This window comes from Zootoca vivipara, chromosome 12 (assembly GCF_963506605.1).
Source record: "Zootoca vivipara chromosome 12, rZooViv1.1, whole genome shotgun sequence".
Lineage (NCBI taxonomy): Eukaryota > Metazoa > Chordata > Lepidosauria > Squamata > Lacertidae > Zootoca > Zootoca vivipara.
The window spans coordinates 37,564,745-37,584,120 of record NC_083287.1 but is presented as its reverse complement, the minus strand read 5'-3'; the positions used below and the strand labels follow the sequence as shown (position 1 = coordinate 37,584,120).

The 19,376-nt window shown below is 43.7% G+C and overlaps 1 protein-coding gene across 1 annotated transcript in view; it reads left to right on the top strand.

Moving 5' to 3' along the window:
* The window catches only part of C12H10orf67 (chromosome 12 C10orf67 homolog), a 43,773-nt gene that overhangs the window by 11,788 nt on the left and 12,609 nt on the right, over positions 1-19,376 (top strand). The window contains exons 6-9 of the mRNA XM_060281063.1: positions 6,036-6,177; positions 7,962-8,020; positions 9,774-9,845; positions 19,200-19,352. Of these exons, the coding sequence (XP_060137046.1) occupies positions 6,036-6,177; positions 7,962-8,020; positions 9,774-9,845; positions 19,200-19,352 (426 nt within the window). The remainder of the gene's footprint in view (positions 1-6,035; positions 6,178-7,961; positions 8,021-9,773; positions 9,846-19,199; positions 19,353-19,376) is intronic.

Genomic DNA, 19,376 nt, shown 5'->3' with positions numbered 1-19,376 from the left:
TGTCAGGGACTGGGCAGATGAAGAGGAATGGTGGAGACCGCCTCCCCAGGGGCCTTCCAGAGAGGAAGAAGGGGCAGATAGTATAGATCTGGAGGGCACAGGTCACGCCCTAGGTAGGAGAAGAAGAGGGAAGAAGTTAGGAAATAATGGAATACGAGGAGCAGGAACCAGGTAGCATAGAACAGGCAGAGCCTGAGCAGCAGCTGACTGATACACTGTCGCTAGAGAGCATCCCAGAACCTGTTCCCTCCCAAATAGCAGAGGGAAGAGGGCTCAAAGGTTGGTGGCACTTAACAGCCGCCGTAGGAGGGAGGAGAGTCTGAGGAATAGGGAAGTGGAGAGAAGAAGAGGTGGAGCTTCACTCAAGGCATTGTCAGATTATGAACTGTGTGGATGGAATTTTGCCCTGGTAATTCTAATAATAAAAAGGAACTGAAAAGCTCACTTTTTCCCTATCTCTCTCCTTTACTGGGCAGGCAGCCAGTAGCCGCTGCCAGCACCCTGACACCAGGGTGATCAATAAAATTAATTGAATTATAAAATTAATCAAATAAACCAGACTCTTTGAAAAGGTGGTGCTGCACAGAGCACAAGTCCGAGTGCAAGGGACAGCCACCCACTTTCACCTGCACTTGAATCTTGAGGCCAGCCTCACCCTGGTGGCAAAGTTGCACTGCTAGATTGTAAGCAAGCTTAAGATTTTGTGATGGGGCTTCGCATAAGTATAGGGAAGTAGGGCCCTACCACCAGGCCTGCCCCCAAAGTTGTGTCCCTCCTTCCAGCTCCAACCAATTCCTTCTTGCATGGATGATCTCTGGTGCATATCTTGGCTGCATGAAGGTTCTCATCTTACATGTGGTGTATGTATAGCCAGGGGTAGGCGGGGGGGGGGGAGCTTGGTTGCCGGATGTGACCCCATTCCTCCTTTAATGCATCTTGTGAACACCCCTGGTTGCACAGGGCTTCCGGTTGCTTAGAGGAGCTCTCAAAAGTACAGGTAGTGAACCATGCAGACCTTCCCTCAAGGGTGTGTGACTGCCTGGAGTGCCTGGAGGCGGTTGGAGGATGGGTGGCAGCTAACAGATTGAGGTTGAATCCTGACAAGACAGAAGTACTGTTTGTGGGGGACAGGAGGCGGACAGGTGTGGAGGACTCCCTGGTCCTGAATGGGGTAACTGTGCCCCTGAAGGACCAGGTGCGCAGCCTGGGAGTCATTTTGGACTCACAGCTGTCCATGGAGGCGCAGGTCAATTCTGTGTCCAGGGCAGCTGTCTACCAGCTCCATCTGGTAAGCAGGCTGAGACCCTACCTGCCTGCAGACTGTCTCGCCAGAGTGGTGCATGCTCTAGTTATCTCCCGCTTGGACTACTGCAATGCGCTTTCCGTGGGGCTACCTTTGAAGGTGACCTGGAAACTACAACTAATCCAGAATGCGGCAGCTAGACTGGTGACTGGGAGCGGCCGCCGAGACCACATAACACCGGTCTTGAAAGATCTCCATTGGCTCCCAGTTCATTTCCAAGCACAATTCAAAGTGCTGGTGCTGACCTTTAAAGCCCTAAATGGCCTCGGGTCCAGTATACCTGAAGGAGCGTCTCCACCCCCATCGTTCTGTCCGGACACTAAGGTCCAACACCGAGGGCCTTTTGGTAGTTCCCTCGTTTCAAGAAGCCAAGTTGCAGGGAACTAGGCAGAGGGCCTTCTCGGTACCTGTGGAACGCCCTCCCATCAGATGTCAAAGAGAAAATCAACTACCAGACTTTTAGGAGACATCTGAAGGCAGCCCTGTTTAGGGAGGCTTTTAATGTTTAATAGATTACTGTATTTTATTTTTCTGTTGGAAGCCACCCAGAGTGGCTGGGGAAACCCAGCCAGATGGGCGGTGTATAAATAATAATAAGTTGTTGTTGTTGTTGTTGTTGTTGTTGTTGTTGTTGTAGAGGCCAGGCAGGGGGATGGACAAGGGGGACGGGTAGGTTGGTGAGGTGGAGCTGGTGGACACCACCCAGCTTGCCTTTACTCAGATGGTGTCAGGGTGGTGCCGACGGCTCCCGGCTCACCGCCCAGGAAATCAAACGCAGAGAAAGAGAGAGCTTTTCACTTCTTTTATTTCTACAGGATCTCAAGAAGACACAGGAAGAGCGCCTTACTCTAAAGCCCATGTTCCTCTTAGCAAAGCTCCACCCCCCTCTGGCCATTAATTCCTATCAATCAGACTCCTCCTGCTGCTAACAGTGGCTACTAAGTGCAAACTTCCTTTGGGCTCTCTGTTCAGTGTCTGCTTCTCTGAGAGGGAGAGGGCTCTGGTAAACTGTTCATAGACAGCGTGTCACTTGGCTGCTGCACAGCTGATTCCTGCCTCCTCTGTTCAATGCTACCTTGCTCCTGTTTTACATCACTCATTAGTTCCCAACATCTCTTCTTCTTCTTCTTCTTCTTCTTCTTCTTCTTCTTCTTCTTCTTCTTCTTCTTCTTCTTCTTCTTCTTCTTCTTCTTCTGGGGTATGACCTGTCTCAAACCACAAGTCTAGGTCTATACTTTCTGCCCCTTCCTTCTCTCTGGAAGTTCCTCCACCAGTCCTCATCACCTGCCCAGTCCCTGACAGATGGAGTCATTTCATGCAATACACACATGGAAGGGAGGGAGGGAGGCCAAAATCTGTGACGAGCACAGCCAGCCCTTTCCCTTCATACGCAATGGATGCCTGTTGAATGCATGTTTTACCTGATCCAGCACAACAAACAGGGAGATGGTTCTGCTCCACCAGCTTAGAGCAGGGTGCCACTTCAGCTTCATTGGTACAAAACTCTGCAGCCAACCAACTGAAGCTCCCCCCCCCAAAAAAAAGAGATCAAGCTGCTAGAATTGTATCTGGTGGAGAGAGGGTGGACAGTAGCAGTTTTAATGAAAAAGAGAGTCCTCCCTCCCCAAATCCTCAAGGGCTCCCAATCTAGCTAGCTAACATGAACACCAACTAGGCACAAAGGAGGACAAAGAAACAAAGGAATTGGGACTTTTTGGTAGTGAAGAGTAAGTGAAGGGCCTCTGTGGATGCTCTGTGTATAATAGTGCAACAAACACACAGCTGTTTTACATAATTCCTTCTTCTTCTTCTTCTTTTCTTCTTTTTTTTAAAAAAATGTCCTGAGATGGCAGAAGAAACTGAGAGCAGGTGGAAATACCAAGAAAATGTGCAGAAGGAATATATTTCCTGGGGACAGAGTTGCTGTTGCATGTTGACCATGTTTTCCTAACGTTCAAATGTCAATCCCTTGTTGCTGAAAAACCTAACTCTCCCACTGATCAACAGTTAGTGCACCTCTTGCAATAATTTGCAAAGTTTGGTTCAGAGAGTTTGCCACGGATACTTGTCCTGTGGCTGGAATGTTCATTCCCCCTCTTCAGTTCTGAAAGTAAACCTCCTCTGTTGATGGCAGTGGATATTGTTGTTGTTGCTGCTGCTGCTGCTGCTGTTGTTATAAATTTCAGCTTATACAGGGCAGTCTCTAAATGACTTGCATCCAAGTTTTTGAAAATGCAGGTGATTTAAAACTTAGCTGTCATCAATAGCTACAGGTAGGTAGCCATGTTGGTCTGCCGTAGTTGAAACAAACAAACAAACAAAATTCCTTCCAGGAGCACCTTAGAGACCAAATAAGTTTGTCTTTGGTATGAGCTTTTGTGTGCATGCACACATGGTATCTGAAGAAGTGTGCATGCACACGAAAGCTCATACCAATTGGTGGTTCTCTTAGGTGCTATTGGAAGGATTTTTTTTAATCAATAGTTAACATCACAACAATATTTTTTTAAAGAACCATTCTCAAAATGTATTGCAAAAATATTGCCAGCAGCTCAGAAGCATCACTAATATATGAGCCCATAAGAACCAGCTCATCATATTTCAGCAAATTCCTTGGGAAAATATGAAAGTCCTGGCTCTAAAATAATATTAATGTCAGTATCTGACAGGCCTTGCATGGGAGAGCATTCCCTACATGAGGGGCAACTGAAATTGCCTTCTCCTTTGTTGCCACCATCCAAAATTCCCATGTCAGAGGCCACCTGAAGAACGTACTCAGGTGCCAGTCTTAAGGTCCAGGAATATCCATGTCAAAAGAGGCATTTCAACGAGTATTTGCGTCCCAAGTTTGAATATTGTTCAATAATATTTTAGCCTTATTTGAAGGACGGGATTGGCTTAGGCCCTCCTCTTTCTAACTCTCCCTCTCTCTTCGCTCACTGCTTTCTTCATGTACCAATGCCAACTCAGTTTAATTCAACATGAAGTGAGGCAAGACATTTCAGAATATAATCTTCCGAGAAAAACAATTGGGGAAAATTCACCTCTCCCTTCAGAAATATTCAGCAAAATTTCTTCCCAACCACACCACAGTTTTTCTGCCCTAAATAGCATAAAATAAATGGGGAGGGGCATTTCCCCTTAGCTCTAAACTGGGCTATGAATTGTACTTAGAGCAAGCACAAAGGTTGGAAAACTATAGAATTACAGTAATTAGATTTTTAAAATGGCACCCTTCTTTAAAAAAGCGTCTCCTGTTTTATCTCACAACAACCCTATGGGGTAGATTCGGCTGAGAGAGGGTGAGTAGTCTAAAGTCACCCAGTGAGGTTCATGACAGAGTAGATATTTGAATCCAGATCTCTCTGGTCCTAGCCCAGCACTCAAGGCACTTAGAGTGGAGCGGGGCAGGTTTGGAAACAATCAAGATAAATCACATTTAGGTATAAATATGTTCCAGGCAGAGTCTGCTAGTTTTCTTTCTTCTTTATCTTCAGATGATCTTAAAAGGGGAAACCTGCTTTCGAAACTAATCAAAAAGACACGTTTCCTTTAAATAATTACTAGTCATAATGTTTCTAGCTTTGGGACTTTTTTTCTATAAGGATATCAGAAATCCACATGATGTACTAGTGGCCATTGCCAAGCCGCACGTTTCAACTTTCTTCTGAGAGCTTTTTTCCATCTTGTTGAAAAGAAATATGCGGCAGTAAAAATCTCGACAGCCATTTGACAATCTATGCAAATGTGTTAAATAGCTTTGAAGCAGACAAGAAGAAAGGGTGGCTCTCCCAATAAGCTTGGATGCATACGAAGTCCTTTCCATAATGAACGTGGCAAGATTTTAACAAAGGGCATGCATAATAAAAATGTAAATGAGTTTGCTTTACCAAAAGTATAACTTTAAAGTCTTTTGTTGCGTGCTGTCCTGGAACTTTCCTACAAGGTTATCACTGTTCGCATGGAGATTTAAACCAGAGTCTTCAATGGCATTAAAAAAAAAAAGGAAACCCTTGGACGGCCTATGTGTGACGTGCATGCAAAGTTATCTTAATGTTCAGAATATGAATTGCCTCTGGGTGGCTCCGGCATGAAGCAGAAAAACCAACTGTGTTGGTATCAGGCTGCCTGATGGACTCCATGTGGCTCCCAGCCTGGAAATTTCACCGATTTGACGTCTGATGTGCTCCTCATGGCAATGGCAGTGCTGTCACTGAGAAACGGCACAAAAGCGACAAGCCCCCCCTTTTCTCCATAGCCGCGCACTTTGCAACCCCCTGGAGTTGCCTGCCCATGGCTTCTCTTGCCTGCCTAGTTACGGACAGCACTTCATAAGCACAGAGAGAAGTGTGGGTGGATAGGCCCAGCTGCCTTCCTGGATGCAGGCCCCACATTAAATTGGCCTGAATGATGAGGGCAAACAAACAGTATGATATGCATTATTCCTGTCAATAACGTGTCCCCATGTGTTACAGTCTTTGTATGTAGGGTTCCACAGCCTTTCTTCCGGAAAGTTCTATTTAGTCCCCTTAGTTTCCCCTCCCATTCATATTATAACTAATATGACAGGATTCAGAAAAGCGATATGATAGCTTGCATTGTATAATTACTGTGTGTCCCATGTGTGCCTCCCCACCCACCCCCCGGCAGCATATTTACATTGAGTATTTGTGGTGGTGTTTTTCCTTTTACGCCTCACAATTTGAAAACAGGCGGCTTCTTAATCTTTCAGATCGTACATGATTTAATGATTGAAAAAGATTTGCTTCAGCAAGCAAACTTGGAGTTGAAAGGAGAAAATGCTCACCTGCTTGACAAGCTTAAACGCCTTCAAGATGTTATAAAACTCAAAGCAAAAGAAATGACTAATTTAGGTAAACTTTCCTTATAGAACAAGAAACTGATTTTATTTTATTTTATTGAAATTTTGTGGAAATTATGCGGAGCCTAAATTAAGCCAATAAGCATAGCATGGTAATTATTGTTTTTCCCCCATTTTCTCTGTAACTTGATGTGGTCTTGAAGTCTTTCAGAAGTAGTAGAAAGTAACCTTGTTTCAACGTATGTTCTCCTTGTATTTACCAAGGGGGGTGGGGAGAAAGGTTTGTTATTTACACAAATGTTGAGACTTCTTATATTTACAGTTCCAAATGATTATGTTGTACTGTGCAGTAGTACCTCAGGTTAAGAACTTAATTCGTTCCAGAGGTCCATTCTTAACCTGAAACTGTTCTTAACCTGAGGTACCACTTTAGCTAATGGGGCCTCCCACTGCCATGTGATTTTTGTTCTCATCCTGAGGTAAAATTCTTAACCCGAGGTACTATTTCTGAGTTAGCGGAGTCTGTAACCTGAAGCACCTGTAACCTGAGGTACCACTGTACTGTGAAATAATTTTATCCAAAGTCTTTAACAAATATTTATTCTTCTAATAAAGCAATACTGTAGCTATACCTGCTCCTATGTAGTACGCATCTGACAACGAAGTATAAGAAGAAATCTATGTTAGTGAGGTGCATAATAGACATTACAATACATCTGCTGCAGAATGAAATGCTATGTTTTGCTAGTTATTTCAAGGCAGAGCTGATGTCCCAGAGCCTTAATTAGTTATATATTTTACCAATTCCTCTTTTAGAAAAGGCTTGAATTTATGACATCTTAAAATGTGTGCATATTTCTTTTTTATTTCATAAAATTTATATACTGCTTGAGTATTTTTAAAAAAAACCAACAGAATATAAATATGCAAATGCTAACATGTTTTTTTATTGTTGCATGCTGGAAAGTCAGAAATGTCTGAGTATAGAAGGTTTTTTATTTAAAAAAAAATCTTTTCTTAAAAAATATATATCTTGCCTTCTGGTCTTCTAGGGGCTCCCAATGCAGCTTGCATGCTTTACAGTGGTAAAGTGCTTTTTTAAAAAAAGAATATCCATCCTAACAATACAAATGAAGTCATTACAACAGCGTTAATGGGATTAAGGGGGATAAAAGCAGCAATGCCGTTGGACAAGAATAAAGCATGCAGCCAGAATTATACTCAGTGCTTTTTTCCCTTAAAATTTTTTTTAGGGGTACTATCATTTTGACTCAAGAAAATCACCATTTTATAGTTCAAATTGAGAAAAATAAATACAGTAAATGGACAAAAGTACAAAGATTCACAAAATGTTTAGAGGTATGCATCCCCCTGCACCCCCCAAAAAAAGAAAGCACTGATTATACTAATGTAATTTCATCACCTCACATTATGGTGTCTTCTCCCCACCCCACCCCCAGCGCTGCCCAATACTCAGAACCTTGGCCTGAGCAATAAAGAACCACCTGCTAAAGCACTTTGTATTAGCTGTGACTAACAGCAAGGATGGGCAAGGCTAGTATTAATGAAAAGCAATGGGCGTTCAGACACACTTGGCTCTTGAACTTATTTCTCCCTCTCTCTCTCTCTGGCCAGCCAGCTGAACAGCGGGGAGAAGGGATGCGAATGTCAAGGGCAGTTGTGAAGGTCACCGGTCTGCCACTGCCTCCATCCACCCTGCATTCCAGTGGTCTCACAGACTGACCTGTAGTGCACAATATGAATCTCTTTAAATAGCCATGTAATTTCATGGTCTGCTTTATCCCACCACCCCTTTTTCCCCCCTGCTTCTTTCAGAGGCTGAAATAAAACTTATGCAGGACAAAAGGCAAAACGATATGAAGACAATTGAGAAGGTACTGTATTCCTTTATTTATTTATTTTGTTGACAGTGATGGATTAACTCACAGAAAGACGCAAGAGCCAGGGAGTCATTCACCCCCATATAGCTGAAAGGATGTTCAAAGGCTGGCTATCCTCCTGCCCCAGCTTTTGAGCTATGTTTTCTATTAGCCCCCTTATTGTTTGGAGATCAAACAAGCTGGTGTTCTTCCTTTTAGAACGATGCAGCTACCGGGGGGCTTGAACTGGGAAATCTCAGAGTCCCAAAGCTGGAAGTTACCTGGGTCAGGTGCGCAAGGGAACAAGCTTGTGAAATTTCAGTACAGTACCTGCAATTAGCAGGGACAGTGTAAAAAAAAAATGTGGATTTGACATGTCTAATATCATTCTGTCCCAACAGCAAAGTCAGGCTGCTGAGTGTCTGTTGTGAAAGTGAAATGGCTCCACCACAAAATAACAGGGTGGTTTTTAAAAACTTCGTAGGAATGCAGTTTGTAAATCAAATGAAAAATAATGTTTTAAAGTCCCTCAAAAGGCCTGACAAGCACCTGTGTAGTCTCAGAACTTACAAAATGTTGATACCAGCTGGGCCTATAGAGTAGGGAGAATGCAGAGGGTGGGGAACCTTTTTGAGCCATAGGGCTGCATTCACTTGTAGGGAACTTTGCAGGGACCAATCTCCTGAAGAAGGAATATTTCAGGGATGCTTCAGGAGGAAAAGAAAGAAAAGGAAGAGATTTCCCCTTTCCCATGGGCTTCCTATCGCTGCTGTACCAGTTACACTGGCTGCCTGACTATTTCCAACATGAAGGTTTACTAATCTTAGACAACACTTTGATTTTGGTGGGTCTACAAAAGCATGTTGAGCTATAAAGCCTTACACAGCTCAGGAACTCAATACCTTAAGGATTGCCTCTCCCCATATTAACCAACCTGGACCCTGCTCTTGTCATCCAAGGCTCTTCTCTACGTCCCCTCTCCTCGAGAGGTTCAGAGGGTGGCAACACGAGAACGGGCCTTTTTTGTGATGGCCCCTCCATCTGTGGAATGGTCTCCCCAGAGAGGCCATCATTACATATCTTTAGGCACCAGGCGAAAACATTCCTGTTACCCGGGCCTTTGGCCATCAAATAATCTATGGTCTGTTAACACTGTGTGACGGGGGGACTGTTAGTATGACTATTTTATTATTATGCTATCTATTATTATGCTTTGTTTTATGTTTTCATTATTATTCTCCATAAAATATGTTTTTAATGTTGTACACCGCCATGGATTCTTTTGATAAATGGCAGTATATAAATTAAATTAAAAAATCAAATAAAACAAGCCCCACCCCCACCACACGTCCTTCATTATTATTTGTGCTCATGATGGTATATGCGATCTCACTTTCAATACTGTCTTCTCCTGCAAAAGTTTTGGGGATGGACATACTGCTTAGTTTCCTATCAGTTCATGTCCCATAGATTCCTGCTGAAATCCTGTAACTTTTAAACCACAAATATTACAAGGTGTTTTGTTTTGTTTTGTCCTCGTTTTCTTGTGCTCCTCCAGATGGCTATAATGTGGTAACATTGAGGAAGCACCACAAAAATAATAAAGCAGAACAATGATATGTGGATGGTACAGTATGAATCCATCTCTAATGCACTATTATTGAATACCCCTGGGGGGGACACACCAGTCTAGAGGAGCTCTTCGGATGCAGTTCACAGTGATACCCACTTATAATCTGAAAGCTCACAATCATGTTTTACATTTTAGCTTCAGAACTCTCAAGAAATCATAAAACTGGAACTTGACAGGGAGAAGCAGAGAGTTCTAGCTAAAGCTCTGGTAAGTTCCTAGACAAAAGTATTAAGCTACTAAACATCATGTTTGCTAGGTCTTGTTCAGATATTGCATTATAGCACCTTGTGCATTTTTCCTCATATTTCCCTTCCCAGTAAAATTGCTGAAAGGATTGAGCTGGTGTCCCAACGTGAAATGGAGAATTCATTCATAAATTTAGGTCAAGCTCCATTGTGACCTCTCAAGCTTATCGGCATTATTATATAACAAAATGTGCTTCACAGCTTTTTCAGCCCCCTTGAAAATGGGAGCAGAGGTGGTGTGTGATCCTGAAGTTTAAAATTCTGTTCTGAATATGTACATGAGTATTAGATTACAATCCCTTAACTGTTTATTTTGCGTCTTTCTTCAGCTTTTGAAGACAAGTCCAAGGGTGGCACTAGAGTTTGAACTTGGAAATTAGAATTCTGCTCTGAGTGTGCATGCCAGATTTAGTTACAGTACCCTAATCTTCACTTCAGAAAATCACATTATGACATACAGTGGTACCTCGGGTTACAGACGCTTTGGGTTACAAACTCCGCTAACCAGGAAGTGGTTGCTCCAGGTTAAGAACTTTGCCCCAGGAACTTTGCCCCATTAGCAAAAACACGCCTCAGGTTAAGAACCGTTTAAGGTTAAGAACGGACCTCTGGAACAAATTAAGTTCTTAACCCGAGGTAGCACTGTATTCTGCATTTTTTACCTTCTCCTTTAAAAAATGAGTGAGGGATTCAAGTTGGTATTTAAATGTGAAATACAGAATTACATTCATCATTAATTTACATACAGAGTCTTGTTGTGATATCTGAGTGTCCAAGGGTATTCTATCCCAGTGGTCCCAGCCAGAGAACAAAGTTCTAGCCCAAATGGGGCTATGTACTAGGCACAGAGTCCACAGACACCACATCACATATCAGTAGTACCAGTTCAGGATCCATGATCAAAGTCTGGACAAGCAAATGCCATGTTCCAGCAAAGCAAGGTCAGACAAAGTAGAGAAGAGATGCAGACAAGCAAAGTCAAGCAACTGAGATGACAAGGTCCAGAAGTCAAGTAAGCAAGGTGGGCAGCACCCTGGATAGCTCCAAGTGGCTCCTAGGCTTAGGCAAGGCAGGCTTGAACGTTGCTCCAGACACCAGTGAACCGTCCTAGACTGAGTTTTAAACAGGACTGCAGCTTCTTCTCAGCACCCAACTATTTTAGAAGCCATTGACTCCCTTGGCATGGAGGGGCGGCCAGGGTTCTACTATAGCCTCTGGGGAGCTCTATGAAATCTCTTTTGGCCAAAGAGACAGTGTCCTTGTGGAGACCTCCAATGCTGAGGAGGCAAGACAATCAAAGGTTGATTCAGGGGGCAAATCCTTGTCCTCATCTAAGATGAGGCCTCTGAATCCATGTCCTCTTCCCTCAAGGATGGGGAGTCATTGCCTCTGGGCATAGCAACGGGAGACATTGTGTTCCAATCAGTTTTATATCTAACCTGGTCCTCTGCAGGGCCGTCTTAAGCGTATCTGGCACCCTGGCGCCGTGGTTTGAAGATCCCTCCGGTGCCCCCCCACCCCGTTTCCCAGTGCGGCTGGCAGGCACAGCCGCACAGCGCCCCCCCTGGTGGCGCCCTGCGCCACCCAGCTTTGCCTTAGAGACGGCCCTGGTCCTCTGGAGAGCTATGGTGCCACCGGGGCAGGACTTAAGTGCAGACGTTTGAGACCCCATTCAGCAGAATTCACAGGAGGACCTCCACACCAAAAACTGGCTTGGTGCATTACCACATTTGGATGTAAACTATGTAATGCACATTGCCATATAAAGAGCCTAGAATTACCTAAATGAACTGCTGCTTGTAAATAGTTTGCACATAACACTTAGCCAAACCATGCTTAGCATGAATGAGCAATGTGCAGGTTGATCCAATGAAGCTGAATGTTGGAACATTCAGGACAAACAAAAGAAAGAACTTATTTACACATTGCATAGATACACCATGGAATGTGCTTCCGTAAGAGGCAGTGATGGCCACCATCTTGGATGGATTTATATGAGGCTTGCTTGCTTGCTTGCTTCTTGTTATACCACCCTTCATCCAAATATCTATGAGATTATACGAACTGATAGGGGATATGGCTATGAATGGTTACTATCCCTGACCATACCTGCCAAGTTCCGGCCTGAGAAATAAGGGACTGGACCGGAAGTAGCAGACCAGAAATAGCGCTGCCGCTATTTTGGAACTGGGTGGAGCATGCACAGAAGCGACTTTTGATGCTGCTCTGCCCTGTTCCAAAATGGCCGCTGCACCAGAAGTCGCGCTGCAGCCATTTTGGAACTGGGCAAAGCAGCATCAAAAGTCGCTTCTGAGCATGCTCCGCCCAGTTCCAAAATTGCCGCCGCGCCAGAATAAACAGGGGAAAAACAAAAAAATCCACTTTTTCGGCTGGGGACAGCTGGAAAAAACGGGGGTTTCCCAGGGAATACGGGAGACTTGGCAGCTATGTCCCTGACAAATGTGTTCTTCCTCCAGTGTCAAAGGCAGTGTGCTTCTGAATGCCGGTTGCTGGAGGGAAGAATTCTGTTGTGCTCAGCTCTTGCTTCCCATAGTTCTCTGGTTGGCTGCTATGAGAAACAGATGCTGGACTAGATGGGTCACCGATCTGATCCAGCAGGCTCTTCTTATGTTCTTAGCCAGGTTCCCAGATCAAAGGTGGCAACCGATGTGCTCCTCCCCCCAGTCCTGATGCTGCCCTGCTACTGTGGTTTGGCTTAGCGTTATAGCTGAACCTGGACTCTGTTGACTGGACTCTGTTATTCATGAGCACAAATCACCACATGCATGAGATAAGCCAACAGGTGCAAGGTCAGCCAAGCCAGTTGCTATAGCAACTCAGTGGGTCCCACTCAGTGGGTCGAAGTCTGTGTTACATCTTGAATTGCTGAAGCAACAGAATTTATATTGGTATGTGTGTATCTGCATAGCCTACAAGCTGAATGTATATATCAGCACCTGGAACTGTATTACTGAAGCCTTTTCTTCGGTAGCAGCAAACTATTTGGGACCTTAAGCTGCCTCTGTGTGGTGACTGGAATTGGGAGACAACTTGTGGGTGTCTCACTCCAGCACAGTAGCAGCAGAACCTGGGGTGGAGTGCAGCAGCCACAATTTTCACTCCACAAACCTGCCTGCAGAGAATGGGAACACATTCAATGTGGTTCTCATTTAAAGGCAAACTTACCAAACTTTCACTTTTTAAAAACAGTATGTGAATTGAAGAAGAGTTATCCTTCACAATTCACACGTCTGGATATTGAAATCCAGTTCTCTGGCCAAGTAATGTGTGTAAAAAATCCCTATACAAGGGTAAACTGTGCATACAAATGCATATATTAGTGAAAATAACATACGCAAATGCATTGCAATAGAGGAAAATGTTTTGCAAAATGTGTAAATTAGGGGAAATTGGACAGTAGGGGATTGTACCGGTAGGAGAAATTCACACAAAAATGCAGACTACATTTCAGGCAGGATCTTTTTAAAAATTTGCAAACTGGTGTAGAAATGTGGAGAAATGAACTTATGATTGGAATAACTTATGATTGGAAGAATGAGAACCTTAGAGAAACCAAGCTTTCCTTTCTAGTTCTTGAACTTTTATAAATAATTTATTCCCGCGACCATGTTGAATTTTCTTTTGTCTTTGTATTTTTAAGGAAGTAAAAGAAGCACAAGAAGCTGTAAAAATGGCACAGGCCACTGCCGCTGCTGCTGCTGCTGTACCAAGGGTGATTTTTTTACTTTATTTATTGTTTATGTTCTTATTACTTAATGATATGGGATGTACCTGATATACATGGTATGGTATGCTTGACTTTTGGGCTGGGAGATGGAGGTGGAGAGAGGATTGGAATGAGTATTGCCTAAAAGCACAGCCAGTTGGCTGGCACACACAAACAAAACACCCTGCAACCAACCATACCTTGGGGCCTCTGATCTCTTGTTCTGCCAGCAAAAATAAGACACCTATCCACACGACACTGATTAAAAAAAAGCTCCACTCATATACCACGTAATGCAGGCATCCTCAAACTTCGGCCCTCCAGATGTTTTGGACTACAATTCCCATCATCCCTGACCACTGGTCCTGTTAGCTAGGGATCCTGGGAGTTGTAGGCGAAAACATCTGGAGGGCCACAGTTTGGGGATGCCTGACGTAAAGAATGAAAGTTTCAAGTCTCCCTCACCTCCTCCGCTTTCCGCCCTCCTATTTTTCTCTTTCTCTGTTTTCTCCTCTCTTTCTCCCTCAGCCCCACATTGCCTCCAACAAAAAATGTCTCAAACTGACTGTAAATGAAGGATATGAAGGATTCTGTGATTTGAAAATAGAGACACTGAATGTGCATTTATTACTTATGAAAAATCTTACAATAAAAACTGTATGTGTGTGGGTGTGGGTGTGGTGTGGTGTGGTAGAAGTTGTTGCAGAAAGCCTACTCTCTGAAGGTTGCTCTTCTCCTCAGCCGCCTCCACTGTTGTTGATTTGCTGCTTTGCAAATGGCACCGCCCACAGCCTGCCTTGTGGCAATTCACTCACGCCCATTTCAGTCAAAGTCTTGGTTGCCTGCCTCAGTGGCAGCAATGCAACCTAACATGGTGGGATGCAGAGCTGCATAAGGGACGGCCAGACAGCAGGGGCACCTTACCCACAATGGCAGGCAAAATTGGAGAGAAGGGAAAGAAAGGAACATGAGGGAGGGAAAGCGAGGTGAGTCTCCCTCTTCAGTTAATTGGTTTGCCTGGTGAATGCATTTCTCAGTAGAGATGAGGAGCCAAGGACCTCAGTGTGTGCACTTCTTCTCTTGCCCTTGGTTCGCTCTGCAGATGAGACTCGCTTGCCAGCCCAGAGCTAAAGACTTCTGAAGCACGAGACTCCCTGGAAGCCCCACCCTCTGAACCTCACAGCCTCAACCCCTCAACCTCAATGTTGTTTATTAGGTGGCAAGGGAAAGGCGCTTGCACAAGTAACATTTCAACCATGGTTTTTCATGAATGGGAGGTGGCCCCGTTGCCCCTTACTGGTATTACTGGTGTCACAGCCCCCCTTGCTGTGTCGCCTCATCCTCCTGTCCTTGCAGTGAGGTGCTCTGGGCAACGCCCAGTGCTTTCCCGCCTTCCTTTTCCTCTTTCCTCAGTGGGCAGCAGTGGTGGCAGTGCCCTCCCTTTCCCTCCCTCACAGCTGGCACAGGGGCAGGGCATGCACAGCTGTCTCTTCGCAGCCATGAGAAGGAGGAGGAGGCAGTGCACCACCCTAGCCCCAAAGGCCCGGGCCATGCACAGTTTGCCTCCCTGTGGCTTCAGCCTTGATGAGGGAGCCTGTTGTCAGGGTGTCTGGTTGCATCCCCTCAGAAATTTGCGTTCCACACACACACACACTATGCCACTGCTTTTAGATTTTTAAAGTGAGAGGTTCTTGCTTAATTGTTAATCTTCTCAAACTCTAGTGAGGCTTCCAAAGATAGTTTTGTACACAAGGCATGTTTCTTTCAATTGACCTAGTATAAAACAAATATCTCCATGAGATCATGTGACTCAGAGCCTTATCTGTTGTGGTCTCTGTTCCCTGGATGTTCTCAGCGCTGCTTAACTTAAAAGGTGGGTGCAGTGGGTGCCTTCTAAATAACAAAATGTTATTTTTATATTCCTTCAAAAAAGACAGGTTGAATTTAGAGCTGATAAACACTGACTAAAGGTTATTGTTTCCATACATCTTCCTCATACTTCAAATAGTGGCACTCAGCAAGCCAAGTACTCAAAAGTTAACATCTCAATTCATTTATAAATCTCCCTGGCTCTTTGAAGCTGTATTGCCCGCAAAAGGTATTTGACTTCCTTTATTAATCAAACTGATATTTGGGAAAGTGTGACATTCAGTGGGAAAGCTGCACATGCTGAGATTAGCTGATTCTAAAAACTGTTCCAGAAGAAAGGACAGAAATATGACCAGTTAATTATAATGTGCAAATAGTTTCAAAATATCTTTAGTTTGTACTGATAAATATAAAATGCAGTGTGTTATCAAGCTTTCTGTTTGCTGTGCTTTAGGAGGCAAGCTAGTAACCCCAGGCATCAGTGTCATTTATCCCTTAAAAACTGTTTTCCAATAAATTACCCTGCAGGATCATCAGCTGATCTGGCTTAGGTGAGTCTTAACTCACTCGCTGCGTGGATTTCAGTAGGACTTAAGCATCGCTAACTTTTCCTGGATAGGGGCCAAAGGGTTAATTTTTTGGGGGGGGAATCTATGTGATTAATATTTTCAGACCAACCAACAGAGCAAAGAGATAGTAGTGACAGCTGGAAACTTGGAAGTGTGGCTCATCCGTAACTAGGGGTGTAGGAAAGCAGAAATTTCTGTTCCAACATGTATTTGCCACAATTGACAGTTTCCATTGGGATTATGGGAATTGCAGTTCAACAACATTAAGGGGGGCACCATGTTGGCAACCCCTGCAATAAGGAGACTTTAAAAAGTGAGACATCGTGGCCAGGATTCGAAGGTCAGTAAGCTGAAGGGAGCCTCGGGTTTATATTTCTCAAACAGCTCCACCATGCCACATGGCAAAGCTCATATTGTTAAGAAATGTTGGTGTATATTTTATTACCTTATTATTTATTTTATTTATGTACCACCTTTATCTCCCAACCATCTCAATGAGGTTTGCATGGTTCTTCTCCTTTGCCCCATTTCATCCCCTTACAACAACCCTGTTGAGGTGATTTAGGCTAAGAGTGGGGATTCAAACTCTGGTCTCCCAGGTCTTGGTCCTAGTAAGGGCCATCTCTGTGAGGTGGCCATGGCTGCTGATCTGGTGACTGGGTCCTGAGTGGGGTTGTCTATCCAGGGCTGGAAGTGAGAGCTGCAAGGAAAAATGGAGCAGAAGGTGTGAGTGAAAGTGAAGGGAAAGCGATAACATTGATCAGATAATGCTGCCTGAACAGTTTCAAAGTAAGAAATATGTTGTTGTTGTTGTTGTTTAGTCGTTTAGTCGTGTCCGACTCTTCGTGACCCCATGGACCAGAGCACGCCAGGCACTTCTGTCTTCCACTGCCTCCCGCAGTTTGGTCAGACTCATGTTCGTAGCTTCGAGAACACTGTCCAACCATCTCATCCTCTGTCGTCCCCTTCTCCTTATGCCCTCAATCTTTCCCAACATAAGGGTCTTTTCCAGGGAGTCTTCTCTTCTCATGAGGTGGCCAAAGTATTGGAGCCTCAGTTTCAGGATCTGTCCTTCCAGTGAGCACTCAGGGCTGATTTCCTTCAGGATGGATAGGTTTGATCTTCTTGCAGTCCATGGGACTCTCAAGAGTCTCCTCCAGCACCATATATTATGAGGCCATAATATATTATGAGGCCATAATAAAATTATGGAGCAGAACATTCCTTTATTAGAATATACCATCCTTATAATGAATTTAATGGTAGACTTGCAATGCTTCTCGGTAGTGGGCCTTCTCAGTAGTGGCACCCGCCCTGTGGAACGCCCTCCCACCAGGTGTCAAAGAGAAAAACATCTACCAGACTTTTAGAAGACATCTGAAGGCAGCCCTGTTTAGGGAAGCTTTTAATGTTTAACAGACCATTGTATTTTAATATTTTGTTGGAAGCCGCTGAGAGTGACTGGGGAAACCCAGCCAGATGGGCGAGGTATAAATAATAAATTATTATTATTATTATTTAAATTATCATTAATAACTTGAAAAGGAGCACTAGCTTGTATCTGGCATTAGTCATACTCAAGAGTTGACCCATTCAAATTAGTCACCATAACTGACTTAGGTCCATTAATTTCAATGGGTTTACTCTAAAAGTTAGCTCAATACATTTCACTACTACATGGATGCCATATTCTTGAATAATATAGATGCTGCAAGGAACCATTCCTTGTGGTAAGCATCACCTAGAAATAATCGGCACTACCTGCTGTTCCTTCTGTTGCACAGCAATTGTGAATAGGGGGGCAATCTTTAACGCCAAAGAAATAATATACTAATAACAGGAAATAGGATAAGGTATGGACTGCACTCATCTCTTTCGCTGTTATATCATGAAAAAAGTATTGGTGCCGATCAGAACCTCAGAGTCCCTGGGCTGCTCTCTGGGCACCCCGGCATCCCTGCTTAATTTGCTGATTATGTCCATTGCTGCTGTGGCCTTTATGTGAATAAGTCAACAAATAACACTATCTATCTGGGTAATTTTGGCTGGTATTCAGAGGCATACTGGAAGGCATCCAACAAGGTTCATAAAGCAGCATGAGAGAAAATAGAATACAATTACTGTTAAGCACATATGCACCTTATTCAATATTTATCGTCTAACACAGATTTGGCGAAGTTGCTTGAGTTGTAGGCAGATACAGTGGAGGGCACCTGCAGCCATTTCAAAAGGTTTGCAAAGCCTTGTATTTGTATATATCTGAGTTGTGTTTGCGCTAGGAAATTTGCTCTTTTTTTTAACATGAAGATATAAAAAAGCACAACAGGATTCCTGCGTTTCGCAGAAAGTTCAGTTAGCTATAATGAAAATCTTACTTTCCGCTAACTACTGAAAACTGATTATACATTTAAGAAAAAGAAATGGGTTTGAAATAGAATATAATAACCTCACTCACCTAAGGACCAGTTCTTAACCAACTGAGAGTTTCTCATATGTTTATAATAACAAATTTTACAGTTTTGTTTAACTCTGAGCAATGCCCACTATCCAAAAAAGGCTAGCGTAAGTATCTTGACAAATCAGAAACCGGCTGCTGTGTACAAATAAATAGCTCATATACCTCATGCAGTTCAAGCCCATATTTCCTTGACAATTTCAAGTTGTGTGTTTGATGCATGTTGTTTAAACTTTAAGGCAATGTTCATATGGATGCTGTTTGTTGCTTTATTGATAAATTTCTGTATTTGTCTGTGTGTGCTTGCATATATTATAATATTTTTTTATGTAAACTACTTAGAGATTCTGGAAATCAAGTGGTATAAAATATAATGCAATACCAAAACAAAATACAAATAGATATGTTCTGTATTCTCCAGTAGCTTTCAGCACAATCCTATACATGTCAATTCAGAGAAGGCCAGGTGGGCTTCCCATGGGAGGGCATTCCTGATTCTGAACACCACCATGGAAAAGGCCCTGCTGCTCATGTCTACCTGCCGGACTCCCTGTTTGCAGAGCAGGAAGACAATGGATCTCAGTGGTGAGGTGGATCCCTCTGAGACAACGTGTTCCTTGAAAATCTCAAAGTGTGATGTCCAAAGTGTGCAACAATAACTCAGGTTCCTTTATCGCTGTTGTTATTTTTTCACAGGCGCCCTCAGTGCAAGAAGGAAAGCTAGCAAAGAAGGGAAGGAAAGGACTGAAAGGGAAAGTAGTAAAAGCTGCTGCTGTCTTTGCTGCTGTTGCCACTGCCACCGCCACCAAAGAGGTCAGACAAGCTGCCGCAAAAGAAGCAGAATTGTTGGTAGGTCTTGGTGATAAGGTATTG